Source organism: Mus caroli, chromosome 13 (assembly GCF_900094665.2).
Source record: "Mus caroli chromosome 13, CAROLI_EIJ_v1.1, whole genome shotgun sequence".
In the NCBI taxonomy this organism is placed as follows: domain Eukaryota; kingdom Metazoa; phylum Chordata; class Mammalia; order Rodentia; family Muridae; genus Mus; species Mus caroli.
In genome coordinates this window covers 46,719,361-46,737,194 of record NC_034582.1, presented here as the reverse complement: position 1 = coordinate 46,737,194, position 17,834 = coordinate 46,719,361, and the positions used below count along the sequence as shown (strand labels likewise).

Sequence of the window (17,834 nt, the reverse complement as noted above, 5' to 3'; positions counted from 1 at the left end):
TAACTAATGCAGTCTCAGGTCCCGCGCAATTGGATTGGAGCAGAAGCTGTGTTCCACTCACCAGCAGTCCCAAAATCCTGCGGCGGGGGTCCCCGAGTTTTCTAATACTAGTCTCAGTTTCAAGTTTAATGGTCTTGAGTTGATTCTTATTTGTGGTAGAAGATTCGGTTCTAGTTTCATTCTGCCCGCCCCCCCCCCCAATCATTTATTGAGGACCCTTCTTCTCTTTTGTGCACTTTGCATCTTTGTTGAAGATAGGTGTGTGAGTTTTATTCCACCTTCTCTAGCCTTGTTCCTCTGTCTATAATGTTTTGATGACCATTGTCTTAGGGTTACAGTTGCTATGACAAGACACCATGACCAGAGCAACTTGGGAAGGAAAGAGTTTAGTTCACTCACAGTTCACATAACAGTTCATTATCAAAAGCAGAGGTGGCAGGAACTCACACAGGGCAGGAACCTGGAGGCAGGTGCTGAGGCAGGCGCTGATGCAGAGGCCGTGGAGGGGTGCTGCTTACTGCCTTGCTCCCTATGGCTTGCTCAGTCTGCTTTCTTATAGAATCCAGGACCACAAGCCCAGGGACGGTACCACCCACAATGAGCTGGGCTTTCTCACACCAATTACTAGTTAAGAAAATGCTCTACAGACTTGCCTGCAGCCAGATATTATGAAGGTTTTTTTTTTTTTAATTGAGGTTCTCTCCTAACTGATGACTCCAGCTTGTGTCAAGTTGACATAAAGTTAGTCAGTACAACTGTAGCTTTGCAGTCTGTTTTGAACTAGTCAGATATGGTGATGCTTACAGCTGTTTTCACCAATGATGACTTTGTTCTCTGGCTTTTTTGGTTGTTGTTCTATATAAATTTTAGGTTGTTCTTCTGTAGGAAGATATTGTTCATATGGATGGCATTGAATCTGAACATTTCTGTGGGTAATATGGACATTTAGTAGGATTTCTCTTTCCCATCTACAAACTAGGGATATCTTTCAGCCTGTATGTGCCTTCTTCCATTCCCTCCCTTCCATCAACATTTTATTATTTCCAATGCAGAGAACTTTCATCCCTTTAATTAACCTATCTTTGGGGATGTTATTTTGGGGAAGTGTTATAAATGTCTTTGCTCTCTTGAGCTCTTTTCAGGTAACTTGTTATGGATGTGGAGACAAGATATTGATTTGATTGCATTGATTTTGTATCCTGCCGCTTGGCTGAATTTGTTATCACTATTAATTACTCTGTATTTATTATTCTACTAGGTGTGTGTGTGTGTGTCTCACATATGCAGACAGTGACAGTTTAATTTTCCTTCCTTTTCCATTCCAATGTGGTATATTTCTTTGACTTACCGATTGTCTGGCTAGGACTTCCATCTCTGCTGAACAGCAGTGGAAAAAAATGCACACCTTTACCAAGTCCCAGACCTTAGTGGGAATGAGTTCACCTCTTGACACTCCCCATGATATTGTCCACAAGCTTTGGGAGGCTTCTCCCTTAGTCTCTTCCTCCTGAGATGAAGCTATTAGTTCCATATATTCACGAATGAATGTTTCTTCATATTTCCTTTGAGAAAATACCAACACCAGTGTGTTTCTAGTATCAAAGATTTTCATTCATTCATTCATTCATTCATGAATTCTTTCATTCCTTTTTACAGCATTGGAGGTTGAACCTAGGGCCTCACACACACTAAGCAAGTATTCTATCCCCAAGCCACATCCCCAGCCCCCCTTAGTCTTACACTCACTGTGTTCCCTGACAGGCCTTGAGCTTGTGATTCTCCTGCCTCAGTCCCTGGACTAGCTTCGATTTTGATCCTAACAGTGCTGACAGCGTTCTCAGATCTCTGTCGCATTGCTTTCTGGGACAGTTCTGCTATGTTGGACCTGTATCCATGTTGCCACAATGGTGGTGGTAGTGTTTCCTTCATCCCGGAACACCAGTGAGCTTGGCACCCACCATAGCCCTTGTAGTGGACTGTGTGCATCTAACTTTTTGACATTGGTCATGGGTTTCTCATATCTCTGCAATGTGGTTGTGGTATCTGTGGTTTTCTTTGATAATGGTGGTTATCACATAAGTATGTGACATTTGGCCTGTTAGTCACAGGAACAACATTGGGTTCTGTGGTTATGTAATTCTGCGGTAGTTTGAAAAACATACTTCTGTATAAAATGAATCAATGCCAATAGGTTTTAGGAAAGTCAAGTGTGGTACCAATCTGCATGCTCAGAATGCTTTACTCGTGGGTGAGAGTTATGGGTGAGAGTTATGTGTGCGCAGATGTGTGTGTATATGCATATGTGTATACTTATTCCTGTGTGTTTGCATGTATCTGTAGGTGTGTGTATGTGTGTGTGTTCTTGTGTAGGCCAGTTGTTGATTTTGAGTGTCTTCCTTAGTCACTCTCTACCCCAAAGAGATTTATTTATTTATTTTATGTATATGAGTGCTCTGTTTTCATGCATACCAGAAGAGGGAATGAGATTCCATTAAAGATGGTTGTGGGCTACCATACGATTGCTGGGAATTGAACTCAGAACCTCTGGAAGAGCAGCCGGTGTTCTTAACTGCAGAGCCATCTCTCCAGCCCCCACCAGTGCACTTTTAGAGAGGGTCATTGAACCTGAAGCAAACAAACAAGACTATGTTGGCTGCCCAGCAAGCTCCAGGGATCCTCCAGTCTCTGCCTTCCCAGAAGTGGGATTAAACATATGCACAAACACATAGCAACCATGTTTGGCTTATTTTACAAGGGTCTGGGGTCCATGAACTCAGGTCCTCATCAATCAATCATTTTAATGACTGAGCTGTCTCCCCAGCCCTGAGAATTAGGGTTCCAATAGAGACCTGATGATACATCTGCAGTGGTGGGCTAACAACAGAATCCTGGCTTCTGCCTTAGAACTCACGTGACTCAGATGGCTCAGCTGGTGACATTCTGTAACCTTGACCCTGGCAGTGGTGGGTCAATAACATTGACACAGGTGCTGAGGGATTTCTGTAACCTTGACACTGTGGAGGGAGGATCAGCCACATCTGCAGCTGCAGAGACTCAGTTGTGAGAAGTGGGTCAAGTGTTACATAAAGTTACATAACAATAGATGACAAAGCCAGACCTAAGTTTGGGTTTTCTGCATAACGCAAACAAACCCCTTTCTGCGCCACACTATGAGACTCATTCAGTCTAAATTTAAAGGCGTCTGTGTCTTCTGGCTTTCCCAGGGCTTACAGGACCAAGCCTGACTCCCTTATCATGACTAGAGTCACAATGTCCTTTCACTTGTGCGAGCTCACCGGTGAGATTGACCAAAGTCACGCGGTGCAACGTGTGTATTTGAACTTCCGGAAACTTGTGGTAAACTGTAAAGAAGGTTTTCTGCTACACTGAAGTGCTCTATGGCTTACTCACAAGCCCATAAATAGATTTACCAAATAATGAAGGTGTCCTGATTAGTCTCACGTCAACATTACACAAGCTGGGGACATTTGGGAAAAGGGACTTTGAACTGAGAAAATGCCTTTAGAAGGTGGGCTTGGAGGTAAGTCTGTGGGGGCATTTTCTTTATTAGTGATTGATGAGAGAGGGCCCAGCCCATTGTGGTTAGAGTCATCCCTGGGCTGGTGGTCCTGGGGTCTATAAGAAAGCAGGCTGAGCAAGCCATGGGAAGAAGCCAGTAAGCAGCACCCCTCTGTGGCCTCTGCATAAATCCTTGACTCCAGGTTCCTGCCCTGTTTGAGTTCCTGCCATGACTTACCTCAGGGATCTGGAACTGTCAGCTGAAGTAACCCTTTCCTCCCCAAAGCTGCTTTTGGTCATGGTGTTTATCACAGCGGCAGAAACCTAACTAAGGCAGAAGATTGGTGTTAGTGAAAGTGTTGGCTGTATAGTGGTCAAATTTTGTCTTTAAAAAAAAAATTCAAGGACCTTAAGAAGTTTTGTTCAGACCCAGAAACATGATGCTCAGGCTGGGGGTGGGGAGCAGGCAATCCCATTGAAAACGTGTTTTAATAATATTAACACAAACATTTAAGATTTCCACATCTTGCAGTGTATGAGGTATACTTTAATAAAAGCTTTGAGAACTATACGTGTAAAGACAACAGCGGTGCTAACAGGTTTGATAGAAGTCAAGGTTCGGTTAATCCCAAAATTAACACTTGGGATGTTTCCTATAGAGGCAGGTTTAGGTTTAGGGTTTAGAGTTTTCATGCAGACATAATCACACCCAGAATTACATTAAAAATTATTTATTCTGTGTGTGTGTGTGAGAGGTGGGGGTAGGGGAGGGAGGAAGACAGAGAATAGCAGTGTACACATGAAAGTCAGAAGACAGCTTGTAGGAGTTGTATCTCTCCTACTATCCCTAATATGTGTGTCTCAGGGATTAAACTCAGGGCAAGAGGCTAGGCAGCAGACACCTTTAAACACGAAGTCTTTTTACTATCCGTATTCGCATTGAATTTAAAGGCACAGTGTGACATAAGAAATGTATATTGCTTCCCCAACCCCCTACATCATTAGGACATTTCTGTGCTCTCAGTTCCCAGAGCTCATGATCTATTTCTTCCCCTTACAGTACTTGGGCTGCATCGAAGTTCTGCGCTCAATGAGGTCTCTTGACTTCAGTACAAGAACTCAGGTTACCAGGTAAGCATTCTTCAAAGTGGATGCCTGTGACTTTATTTCTGAAAGGAAAGAACTCAAAAGTTCAAAACCTAGGAATTTCTAGAAGAAAGCCCACCCCTTCCAATACCGGAGGCTGGTGATGGAGTCAGGACTCACAGTGTGTTAAAATATTGGTGTATCTGTCCATGAGTGAAGAGACATGTCTCTTGTTGGGATCACCATGATGGGCACCTGACCCTTCTGGGATCGTTTTATAATTGAGCGACAAACAATCATAATTAAGGGGACAACTGTGTGTTCATGTTTGTTTCCCTAACGTAGGAGCCACTAATGCAAGATCAATACTAAAATCACCAAACTATACTCTTTCTGAAAAATGAAGACCATGATTTCCAGAGTGAATTTCCAAAGTGCATTGAGAGAACAAATTTCACAAGGTTAGAGGTGGAAATATTCATGGAGAAGATTATTTTGGAAGGATATTATATTTTAAAATAGTTTATTTCCAAATTATATTTTAGGTTGTATACAAAATATTGGGTTTCATTCATTATGACACTTTTTATTAATATTTTTAATATGAAATACTGGATTTCATTATACTTTCACACACACACATGCTGATGTACTGTGTTCACATGTTCCTCCTGTCACTCTCTTTTGTCCCTCTTTCCCTTCCAACTTGTCCCCTTCTCCCCCAAATACTCTTTCTACTTTAATATTATGTGTATTTAAATCTTTAGTCTACAAATGAGCGAAAAACATATGATGTTTGTTTCCTTCCCCATTGCCCTTTCTTGTTCCCCTTGCCTCCTTCCCTGGCATAGCCCCTCTTTCTGCTTTTTAACACACACACACACACACACACACACACACCACACTGTTAGTCTGGTTTATTTCACTTAACACAGCGATCTCTGGTTACATATATTTTTCCTACAAGTGACCATTATTTAAAGTATTTTATATGTGTTTCGTACATTCTAAATTTCTTATGAGCCAGTACTGAAACACTTTTCAATGAAACATTATAGCTAAATATAGTTTCCAATAGAGCCAAGCTTTTAAAAAAAAATACTGATTGCTCATCATGTTTCAGAAGAAGACAGCAGAGGCTGTGACGGAGCAGCATCCTTGTGGCCTGGGGGGTCGCTATTGTATTGGCAGTTGTGAAATTGCTCAGACAACTTCCTCAGAAAGTGACCCTTCATTATTTCTTCACCCACATCACCATATTGCGCTTCTCTGAGTCAGGAAACCATGTCTGAAGGTTTACATCATTATGTATAGTCATCACCTGTTATGTCTGGACCTCAGCCCTAAGTACTGTTGTACGTAATACCTGTTCCTCTTCACTAGAGAAGTCCATGGTCAAGCACTCATGTCTTCTTCTCTCTAAAGCAACTCAAGACATTTGGTGGGAAGATGTCAAAGTCAGTGAACTAAACCAAAGGACTCCATCTCCACCCAGTTTGTGAAAAGACAAGAATTGTGTTCTGAAGTGAGAGTTCCTAAAAGAAAAATCTGTTTCTCTGGTCACTTACTCATGCACTGTGCTCAGGACCACAGGGACAACAGACCAGTGAGGAGCTTTTCAGGGGAGGGTGAGAGAGGCGGAGTAAGCTTCTCTCACAGCCTAGGGTTCTTGCTAGGGTTTAAGAGGGGGTTGATCATGGGGTTGGGGACTTTTCAGAGATGTTGGAATATGGGCTAGGGCCGATGGTGTTGATGGTTAAACCAGGAGGAGTAAGAACAGTATTTGTGGTGATTTGATGATCTGGGGTGGGGGGTGGGGTGGGGTGGGGTGGGGATGTAATCATGGGAAGGAGGCACCATTGAGGCTGGTTTCTCCTTCCTGTGTCTTAGAGACAGAAGATAAGATGGCTTTCTTCGAGTGTTTCTGTTGCCATGAAGAGACACCAGGACCACCATCTCTTATAAAAGAAAGCATTCATTGGGGCTTGCTTACATTTTCAGAGATTTAGTCCATTCTTATCATGGCATGTCAGCAGATGGGCAGGCATGGCGCTAGGGAAGGAGCTGAGAGTTCTACATCCAGATTCACAGGCAGCAGAGAGAGAGAGACTGGGTTTGGCAGAAAGAAACTGGGTTTGGCAGAAAGAGAGAGACTGGGCTTGGCAGAAAGAGAGAGACTGGGTTTGGCAGAAAAAGAGAGACTGGGTTTGACTTGGGCTTTTAAAATCCCAATGCCCACCTCAAGGAACATACCTTCTCCAACAAGGCCACACCTATTACAACAATATGTCTATCTTCTAATCCCTCTCAAGTATTGCTACTCCCTAATGACCAAGAAGTCAAGTATATGATCCTGTGGGGGCCATTCCTATTCAAACCACCACAATGGCCATTTTGACTTTCTCTCATTGGAAAAGCATGCACTGTCACACGTGCAGAGTGATCCCACTGTGCAGGGATGTGGGGACTGGGTACGATGTTCACGCTCATCCGTGTGATGGCTGTCTTTAAAGTCTAGTGCAGTCATTTCTACTGGCTTTCCTCTTTGCATTTTGAAGGCCCTTTCGTTCCACGGATGCAGTTATTAAATTCTTCTGTGAGTTGTGCTGCTGAGGAAGTGAGCTGTTTGCCCTGTCTGGGTGCCCAGCGTCCAGAAGCCAGATGGCGCACAAATGACTGAGGGTCATTTAAGGGACTACCACCCTGCTCCTCTGGGGTGGTAGTAGCAGGTTGGGAGCCACAAGTAGATAATTACAGTTTCCTCTAAGGTGAAGATTTCTTCTTAGGCACCCATGGGTGGAATCCGAGTAAACAGAAGCACTCACACTGTAGAGGAAAGCAGGTGACTAGTGCTGGTGGATATGGAGCTTGGATGCTTTTCCCAGTCCCATTCTACTGTGTAAAATCGGTTCAGCATGCTAGGGCGAGGGGAATGTCAATCACAGGCTCAGAAAAGGCAGTGTTACATTCTGGTTGCAGCAGCGTTGCCTTGGGCTTTTGAAAGCTATGTTGTTTAATCTCTGTGATGCCCTCTATCCCTGTGTTAGCTCTACTATGTGACGTGTTTCTTATAGAAGTTAGTTCCTGGAGCATACTCACACAAAAATAATAAGTTGATACAACAGCAATAAAAAAGGAGCTGTTTGTTTCCAGAGGACTGCTCTGCCATGCCCTTTAGATTTACCACAGGGTGGAGCTTTAAAAATATGTTTTTAATAGAAATAGGATTATGTCACTTTCTTTCTCTCTTTTTTCCCTTAAGCCCTTCCCATCTGCTTTCCTTCCAGTGTGGAGCTTTTAAGGCCTTACTGGCAACTATGTTAACTGTGCTTGCCTATTTAATTAAATTCTTCCTCCATAATTTATGTAGCAAAGACATTCTTGAAAGGTTGTAGGAAACTTAGCATGCTCAGATTATAGAGACACTAGGTGAACTTATTTCTAAAAATATTTCAGCCATGATATTTAATTGAGTCCATTTTGTGAGCAAATAACCTCTATGTATCTGTTTATTGCACTTTAAAATATAACTTAAAATTTCTACTCATACATTATTTGGAGGTACTGACAGTGGTGTCACAGACCCTTTTCAAGGTAGGTTTAGTTTTATTCTGTTTCTGGCAACTGAATTTATTTATTTACTCATTCATTCATTTATGTATTTATCAGCGATAGAAGTCATGAATTTCCAACTAAAACATAACTTTTAACTGTTTTCCAACTAATACATAACTTTAAAAACCTAAGTTTTTAAATTTAATTGCTTCTATGTAGCGTGTAGTTTTGTCTACACAGCTTTGTGCTCCTAGACAATTGCACATGTGTGCCTGCCCCAGAACTATCTCTGATCTGCAAATAGAAAACACACACACACACACACACACACACACACACACACACACCACACACACACACACACACTCCAGAATTAGGATTGTCCTAATTCTTCCCCTGCTACCCCAGGCCCAATCGGGAAAGTGGCCAGAGGCCACTTACCCAGAAACTCACAAGACTGGTTGGCTTTATCTTCTCAGCTTCTGTATCTCATCCTTCTCCCTCTCCCTGTCTTCCCAATTCTCTCTCTGCGTCCTTCAGCTGAGAAGATGGCCTGGCCGAGCTCTGTCAAGCCAATTTGTACCTGAAATATTCAACCTGGTCTGGATTTGAACATATAGCAAGAAGGGGACCAGGACAATATTTATAGATTCTACAGGTCAAAGTCTGGTCACAGAGGCTTCGGATGGAGTTTATTCGGTCTTAATGCCAAGGTTTTATTTATCACAGTGGACATGGCACTGTAAGTGAGCATTCCTAGTAAGAGAGACATCAAGGCTGCAGTGGGTAATTGCTTCCCCCAGGATCCTTGTGCTGATGGACTGTACAGAGGAGCTGAGGCCCTCAGTGCTTGTAGAAGCTAGTGGGCAATTCTGCAAACTGCTTCTCACAGGGCTCCTTCTCAGCAGGCTCAGCAAGCACAAGTCCTCCCCTAAAGGTGCCCTTGTCCAACACAGTTTTGGAATAGGACATGTGTACCTCCCACATTTGTGCATGGGGAGTGCATTTTGTAATGTCAGAGGTAACACAGAAACCCCACACTGAGCGGGGACAGTGACATTTTATTGTTCTAAGACTCCAAGCTAGCTCAGCAAGTTGATGGCCTCACTTCCGCTCTAATCTCACAACTGTGATTTGATCTCTGCCTGCTCTGTGGTCCCCACAAGGCCCACAGATCCGGGACAGGGACCAGGACTAATGTGGCCTGGTTCCCTACTGGAGGCCTCTATGTGGACAAGGCTGTTGGGTTTCTACACTGGCCACTGTGACACAAGACTGATTTCAGAGTTGCCATCCCATCTTTTGCACTACTGGATTTGCTTAACAGTATTTCCTGAGCCAGGGGGCTGGCCCTTAGCTGGTGAGAAATCCTGGGCAGGAGCTTTGGAGTTGGTGTGAGCTCATGGCATGGCTGTGAGTACATCAGTGGACAAGAAATGTCTTTGTTCACTGTTGTGTTACACTCTGTTACTGGAAGTCCCCCAAGGCCAAATTTTTGGACAGTGGAAAGTTGTGAATATCTACACAGTACAATTAAAATCCAGAGTCCTCAGAAAGGTGGCTCATACCTAGAAAATTACAAAGGCCCTTCTCTGGTGCTTAATATTGATCGGCAACCTCAGTTATCAACCAGCAGTCACACCCTAGTTGTACAAGATGCTAAGGGTGTCTGGTCAGGCCCTAAGTCGGATCCCTGGACAGCAGATGGAGGAGCAGAAGGGAGGACATGCTCTCTCCTCATCCCTCTTGCGCATCCCCAGGGAGAGGGTTCTTTTTCATTGTCAAATCAATGGGATTTGGATCACCATGGAAACACATCTCTGGAGGAGTCAATGAGAATGTTTTCCGATAGATTTAACCGAGCAAGGGACGACTTACCTTGAATGAGGGCAGCGCTATTCCTAGACTGAATAGAAGCGAAATGGGCTCGATTGGCATTCATCTCTCTCTGATTCTCGATATATGTGTATATTTTTATTTTTTTTTAAGATTTGTTTATTTTATGTATATAAGTACACTGTGGCTGTCTTCAGACACACCAGAAGAGGGCATTCATTACAGGTGGCTGTGAGCCACCGTGTGTTGGCTGGGAATCGAAATCAGGACCTCTGGAAGAGCAGTTAGTGCTCTTAACCACTGAGCCATCCCTCCAGCCCTCTCTCTGCTTCTCAGCTGTGGATGTGACATGACCAGCTGTTGCACACTCCAGCTGCCGTGCCATCTTCACCACAGTCGACTGTACCCCTTCGTCAGCTCAACTGTAAGCACAAACAAACCGTGCCCCCTAAAGCTGTTCCTACTTAGTGTATGGCCATTAGCCATGATACAAGCTCTCTCCTTAAGCGCAATCAGAGAAGTCACACAGGGGCTTCTGGTCACAAAGGGTCCTATTCCCAGCTTGCTGGAGTCTTGAATGAGTTGCAGGTTATTGATAAGATGCTGTTCAGAGTCCAACACGACAGCTTGTGTTTCTAAACTCCAGAGAGGGAAACAACTTGATGTGTTTTAGGTTCTCTGCATCCCTCATTTAAATAGGCTCACAGACCTCTGTGAGTTCTGGAGCCTTGCATGTAGCCATCAGCACATCCCACATGGGCTTTGTGGCTGCTCTGCCCTCTCTGTTTCTGAGCAGGAAGGTTCTGTTCTGGTAGTAACTGTGAGAGGAAAGCATCTTTCTTCCCTTTCTCTCTGTCCTTGCTCAGGGCTGGGGTCTCAGACAAGTCCCTCTGGGTGCTAATGTCTGTGGGTGTTTAAAGTGATGTGTCTGGGCGGAGTACCAAACACATGCAGTAGAGGCACCCACAGACACGGTCTGTCATGAGCGAGGGATCTGGTGACAAGCTGGGACATGGAGTTTTTTCATGCAAGGGGCTTGACTTAGAAGGTAGGGGTGTGAACACAGGGTGTTGGTCAGAAGAGAGATACACCATTGCTAGTGACAGCTTTGAACTTAAGCAAAGAGCTGACAAGGCCTGGCCCTATGAAACGGAAGCAGAGGTCTGAATGGTGTTCTTCAGAATGGAAGTTCTGTGTGTGTGCTGGGGTGTAGCCTCATCTGCCTGCCCCTTTATTAGCATGGCCTCAACATGGCCTTAGGTGTGGTCTCCTCACACCTGCCCCCGTGTGGGCGTGGTCTCCTCAAATCTGCCCCTGTGTGGGCATGGCCTCTTCACACATGTCCCTGTGTGGGCGTGGTCTCCTCACATCTGGCTTCATGGGGGATAATTCCTCTCCAGCTGAAGGAGGACCTGTTGGACCAGACCCCAGCATGGTGCCTGGACTCCATCTTCCAAGATTTCACCTGGAAAGCCCAGGCTCTGGCTTCTCACATTCTCTACCTCCAGGTAAAACTTTTACTCCACTGCCTTCAGACCTGGGAGTCTCAGCGTCCTGATCCCCACACTCCACTCCAACAGCACAGCAGGTTTTAAGAGAGGGCACATTTACTAACAAGTGGCTTGTGCTGTTTACAATGGGTTTGCTTTCTCTAGCCCCATCCTCATCAGGAGTAGGTTTGTGTGTGGAAGATGAAGGAAGAGAGGACAGGTGAGGCCTGGGTTAGTGGGAGCCTTGGGGATTATGTAGCCCCATGACACCTCTGGTGGGTGCCCAACATCTTTTATCCAGGCCCCCTGGTAATTATTTTCTCCTGGAGGTGAATGGCACCAATATTAAATGTGCAAGAATTATCCCAGGGGCTTCATGTCTCTGAAGGCATAGTGACCTTAACTGGATTAGGGTGACTTTTCTCATTTGAGAAACACTAGGAGAGGCAATACTGGGGAGTCTTGCCTTCATAAACCTACCGCACAAAACATGTTATGCTCCGTACCTGGCCACCTACCGTGGGGTAGCTGATGAAGGTGACCCATGTCCACCTGCCCCCTTAGGACTGAGAGAAGGAGCCACATCACCATTTCAAGTGGGCTAGTCAATTCTTGTATCCCAAATTTCCCTTCTCGCCACAAAACAAACAGCCCCCATGTTGATTTCAGCTAGCTGCGCCAGAGAAAGGAGCGAGTCTATTTTTATAGCTAGCTCCTCTGAAGCTGGGCAAGTCTCGGAATGAGGAGAGAGAACACCGGTGTGAATTGGCCCTCTCTGCCCCCGTACACTCAGGCAGCTCAGAATAGCTGTCTCTGGATTGGAGCCCTACCTGCTCATTCTAAATGTGCTTGCCCTAAAACATGCTTCCAGCCTGACTGCCTCACCCCACCCCCCAACGACAGCAAGGGGAGGCAGGGAGGACTTAGTGTTTCCATGTTTGGGGGTGGCTTTTCAAAAGTCACCGGTGCATGTGTGTGCTCTGCCTTTGGAATGAAACTCAGGTGGCATTGGGACACTGGACTTCAGCTGCTGGAATATTTGTGTGCTCTGGTCTCTCACCGAACAGTATTTGTGTTTAAGTGTGTGCCAAGTGCAGAATGTGTAGCGGAGGCCCCTCATGGCCCAGAGTTCAGGTCAATGGGCTATCCATGCACTCATGAAGGTGAGGGGCTGTTAATTTGGATGTGGAAGAGACACCCCCACCCCCATGGGATTGAGTCCAGGGACACTTCTCTGAAGAGGGAGCAGCAAACACTGGCAAGTTTCTCCTTCAGTCTCACAGAAGAAGGAGCATGGTGGCAATTGTTTGGACATGGTTGGATGAGGCACGTTCACTCATTGAACCACACTCACTGGATATTTGTGATTGTACAAATACATTCTGTGCAGAACTTTCAATTGGTACCCAGTGTGGATGTGGGTCAGCGCCAGAAACCATAGTATAGTGTACCTACCCAGCCCTAAGCCTCAATGTTAAGACACGAAAGCATCCCTGGGGCATAGGGGCCTGGACTCTGTCCTGTAGAAAAGGATTCTTACCCTGTTCTGATGTTGTGTTCAATCCCTTGACCATGATGATGATACCAGATTCTTCACAACTGTGAAAGTTAGGTAAGATATTACTGTGTGGCAATGACTGGGATAGCCATGATTGATAGTAAGGGCCCATGGGTGTTACCTTAATTAGATCTCAGGTGCATTAGTTTTAATATGCATACTCCCTTCAATCACCAATAGAATCCAAGATACGGTTCTTAGGGAGGTCCCTAGGAGACAGCAGCCCCATGGAAACTGAGTTATGGAGTTCCCATATGACTTATAGGCAGCCTTGACTCACAAGAGGCTCCTTGCCCCAGCAATCTCTTCTGCTTATACAACCTTGGGTGTGTGTGTGTGGGGGGGTCTTGTGAGTCCTGTAAGTTTTGTTTACTTCCTGAGCTTATGAGTCTCCCTCCCACCTCCAGAACAAACAATTATAAATTCGCATGTGTGGGTGGAAGGTGGATCCCTGGACTGGCATGGGTGCTGGAAACTGGCTGACCTTGGGTGACTAAGATAAGAAAAAGAAGAGCAGCTGACTGGGGCAAATTCATGTAGAGAACAGGTGAAGCCATTGGAGCACTGGTTAGAATTTGAAGGTTGTGTCCACTCCTGGGGCTGACCTGTTCTCTTGGTAACAATGAGAATAGTCTCTGACATAAACTCCTGACTGCATGAATTTCCCCCAGGCCATCTCTACTATAATGGACCGAAATCTGATGACATGATCCTAAATAAGCCTTTCTTCCCTTAAGCTGTTTTGGGGAGGTATTTGTCATAGTGACATGGTGTCAACCACCCCAGATGTCAAAGAGCTGCCTCCAGATTGATTCATTGTTTATTTATTGACTGCCTAGGAAGGTGTCTCTGCCTCCTGGCACACTTTATGTCAGCATAACAAAACACTCAAACTTACACAGAGAAAAGGTTCATTTTTTTTTCCTCACCTCACAGTCTTGAAGGTTTTACTCCTTGATTGACTGGCCCCTTGATTCGGAGGTTCATTATGGCCAAAGCAGGTGGCAGAGCTGAGAGGGAGAGGGAGAGGGAGAGGGGAGGGCAGGAGAGAACAAGACTCCACAATTCCCTTCAAGGACATGCTCCCACTGGCCTAAGACCCTCTACTATGAGACTATGAGGCTGCTTCCTAATGATTGACACCAGGTCGGATAGAATGAGAGCCAAGCACAGGGCCTTTGGTGGTGGGGAGTCGGGGTGAGAGTGGGAAAAGGGAGGAACGTCAAGATGCAAACTGTAGCAGTGGGTTGGGGTCAGGGTGTTCACAAGAGAGCCTCTCCCTTAGCTCCAGATGATGACAAGGAACCAAGGGACTCCATCTTCCCCTTGCTGAGAAGACACCGGAAGGGTGGGACTTCTGACCTTGGGGTCCAGCTTAAGAAGGAATTGGGGGTATGGAGATAACTCAAGTGAGCAAAACTACCCATTTCACAAGCCTAGCGAGTGGAGTTTGGATCCCCAGTACCCAGAGAGTAGCGGTAGGCAATGCCAACACTTTTTCAGCCATATAGGAAACAAAGCCAAGAGAATCTCACAGAAATGCAGAGTGCTTCAGAGATAATATGGAACACAAGAACTGACTGCCAGAGTTGTTCTCGGATCTCCACATGTGCACTGTGGCATGTGTGTCCCTACACATGTATGTCACACACACACACACACACACACACACACACACACACACACACACACACACAACTGATAGTGAATAAATAAATGCAGGCAGTCTGGACAGAGCAGGACCACAGAGGTCTTTGGTGTGTGGGCTTAGGACTTGGGCCACACTTGTAGACTGACCCCTTCAGTCTCCAGAGGTCTCATTCTCAAACCCAGGCTACCTTATAGTCACACGGTCGTGGCACGTGGAACAAGGTGGACCACATGAGCGTCAGCTTCCGACACATTTTTTGAGGTGCTAATTCTGTCCAGGAACCCACTCTGGGAAGTATTATTCTTTATTCCAGGAAAAACTATTTTTTTTTGTTAAGTCTTTGGGAAATTCATTTTTTTTTAACCCCAGAACCATGCAATGCAAGAACTGTCCATGAAACCACAGCTTTGGAAATGAGTCCACTTATTTATTTATTTTTTTTTTTCAAAGGAGCCCACTCATGTAGGAATGTTAAAAAATGGAGATCACAGAGGACTTGGTGGCAGAAGCTGGTTTAAATAGCATCCGTGTCACAGATCTGTGGTGCTCCTCCCCGTGCTCCCTGTAAGGACCATCTGGCAGGGTGTGTATTTATAATCCTCCGTCCAGAAGCACATTTGTGTCAGTGTACCTCCTTTACTGCTCCTTTTCTGCCGTCAACGTCTCCCAAATAGATGATTCCAGAAGGATCCCCCTGCTCCTGTCAGAGGCAGCCTCCTGAGAGGCAGCCGGGCATCAGGACTTTACAGCTGGGGGGACCCTGTGCACACGGCTTTACTTCCCTGATTTCATGAGGTTTGTCAGCCCTGCAGTGCACCCGTGATGGTGCCTCCTTCTCGGGAGAATTGGGAATCCACTCAGCTGGTGTCTGAAAAGCATTTAAGTAGCTTAGCACAGAAAAGGGCTCAGCCAGCTTGGCTCAGAGTCATATTTTCTTCTCTTTAAAAAATGTTTATTTGTTTTTGTGCATGTGTGTGTGTGTGTGTGTGTGTGTGTGTGTGTGTATGCATGCATGTATGGCATGGCACACATGTGGAGGTCAGAGGATAACCTGTGGGAGTAGAGTCTCTTCTACTATGTAGGGCTTGGGACTCGAACTTGGGTATTCAATCTTGGTGACAAGCTTCTCCACCCTCTGAACCATCTCAGTGGCCCCCAATTTTCATTTTTGTCGCATCATTTCCCATCGGCAAATCTCATGGCCTTAAATACACACACCGTGGCATGTATTACTTCTAGGTTAAAAGAAAAATTGTCCCCACCCCTCAGCATTTACTTGTAGTCCAGGACTGTACTTATAGAAGCTGCCTGGTGGTTTGTGATGCTGGGATGGTCAGAGAGAGGGTGCAGTCTTGAGTCTGTCACCATGTTGAGGTTATTTTCCCTCACCCACTACCACCACAGTGCCCTCCTGGCATTTCTTTGGCAGTCTTTGTTGTCACCACAACTAGGGACTGTTTCAGCCCATCCCTCCCCCTTGTTCAATTGCCAGAGATCGCCAGCTCCTCCTGGTGACTGCTCCCCCTCTTTTCTAACCCTTATCTTCGATTTCCTTTGTTCCCAATTTTAAAAAAGTATGTGTGTATGTGTGTGTATATAGGTATGTATATATGTATGAATGTATATGTGTGTATGTGTGTATATATGTATGTATGCAGGCATGTGTATGTAGGTATGCATGCATGTGTGTGTATGTATGTATGCATGCATGTTTATGTATGTATGTGTGTATACATGTATGTATCTATATATGAATGTGTATGTCAATATGTGTGTATCTGTGTATATATGTATATATGCATGTGTGTATGTATGTTTGTGCATATATATGTATATATGTGTGTATGTATGCATGTATATATTTATGTATGTATGTATGTGTATGTGTGTGTGTATGTATATATGTATGTGTGTGTGTTCTTATGCTTTTGTGTGTGAGTGTCAGTGCACACATGCCATGGTGTGTGCATGAAGGTTGGGAAAAGCCTGAGGTGTCTGCCTTCACCTACCACCTTGTTGGAGATAGGTCTCTTAGTGTATTCTGGTACATATACCAGGTTAGCTGTCCTGCAAACTTCCAGGCATTCTCTGGTTTCTATTCCCAGCTCATGGTAGGAGACTTGGGATTACATCCATGAACTATTCTGTGTAGTTTATGTGAGGTGGGTTCTGGGGATCCCAAGTTAGATCCTCACACTTGTCCTTTGCCCACTGAGCCTTCGCCCCATGGCTAAAACGTGCAGATTCTCAGTATACCCCACAGTGTTTCTGCCACCTGAAGGGGGCATTCTTTTTTTTTCCTTTGATTTAAGTTTTATTGCATAATGATGAGAAAAGATACATAATTTCAACGTATCTGAATTTGTTAACATTTAAAAACGTATTTTGAGGACATAGACTTATATCACATTCTTTTTTCCCTTTTGTACCCCAATTCCTCCCAGAGAGTCCCCCCTCTTCAAAACCTGCAGTACTTTTCGTTTTTTTATCATATTCTTTAAAATTTATAAAATATTGTAACAATAAAAATGAGTATTATAAAAGTTGTTTGATATAAAACAACAATCAATTGAACAGTCTTATGTAGATGTTTGCCTACAGCAATACTGAAAATACATGTTTTTCTCAATATAAATTTCAAATAACTCCAAATATATTAACTGTATGATATTTTAAAGCAATATATCACTATTAGTTTTTTTAATGAACATAAATAGTCTTTTTGTTTGTTTGTTTGTTTGCTTGCTTTGTTTTTAGTAGAGCTTAAAATCTTGGCTCCTACTGTGATACAAACACAAAATAAGAACAATTTTTGGGCATTGGAGTTCATTGTAATAAGGCTGTACTTGAATGTCCCTCACATCACCAAAGGATTTTACCTCCGTAGTAGATAAGCTAAGAGCTGACAGTTCTGCTGCGCTAAGGAACTGTAGACACAATTTTTGCATACAGATTTCCTGTTACAGTCAAAGCTATTTGACTTGAATGATTGTCGTCATTCTCAGCCATCAGGGAACAGGTTACATTTATTTAAGAAATGGTGTGTGTATTAAGATGGTCTATCCATGAAGTCATTCACCAACTGTTTCAATGAACAATGGTTCTGCTTGGAAGGTGGCACAGATGTTAGGTGAGGGTA

General features: G+C 44.5%; 1 protein-coding gene across 2 annotated transcripts in view; it reads left to right on the top strand.

Moving 5' to 3' along the window:
* Shc3 (SHC adaptor protein 3) overlaps window positions 1–17,834 on the top strand; it is a 143,147-nt gene that overhangs the window by 51,977 nt on the left and 73,336 nt on the right. For both annotated transcript variants that reach the window (XM_029468657.1, XM_021180505.2), the window contains one exon: window positions 4,580–4,650. In XM_029468657.1, the coding sequence (XP_029324517.1) occupies window positions 4,580–4,650 (71 nt within the window). The remainder of the gene's footprint in view (window positions 1–4,579; window positions 4,651–17,834) is intronic.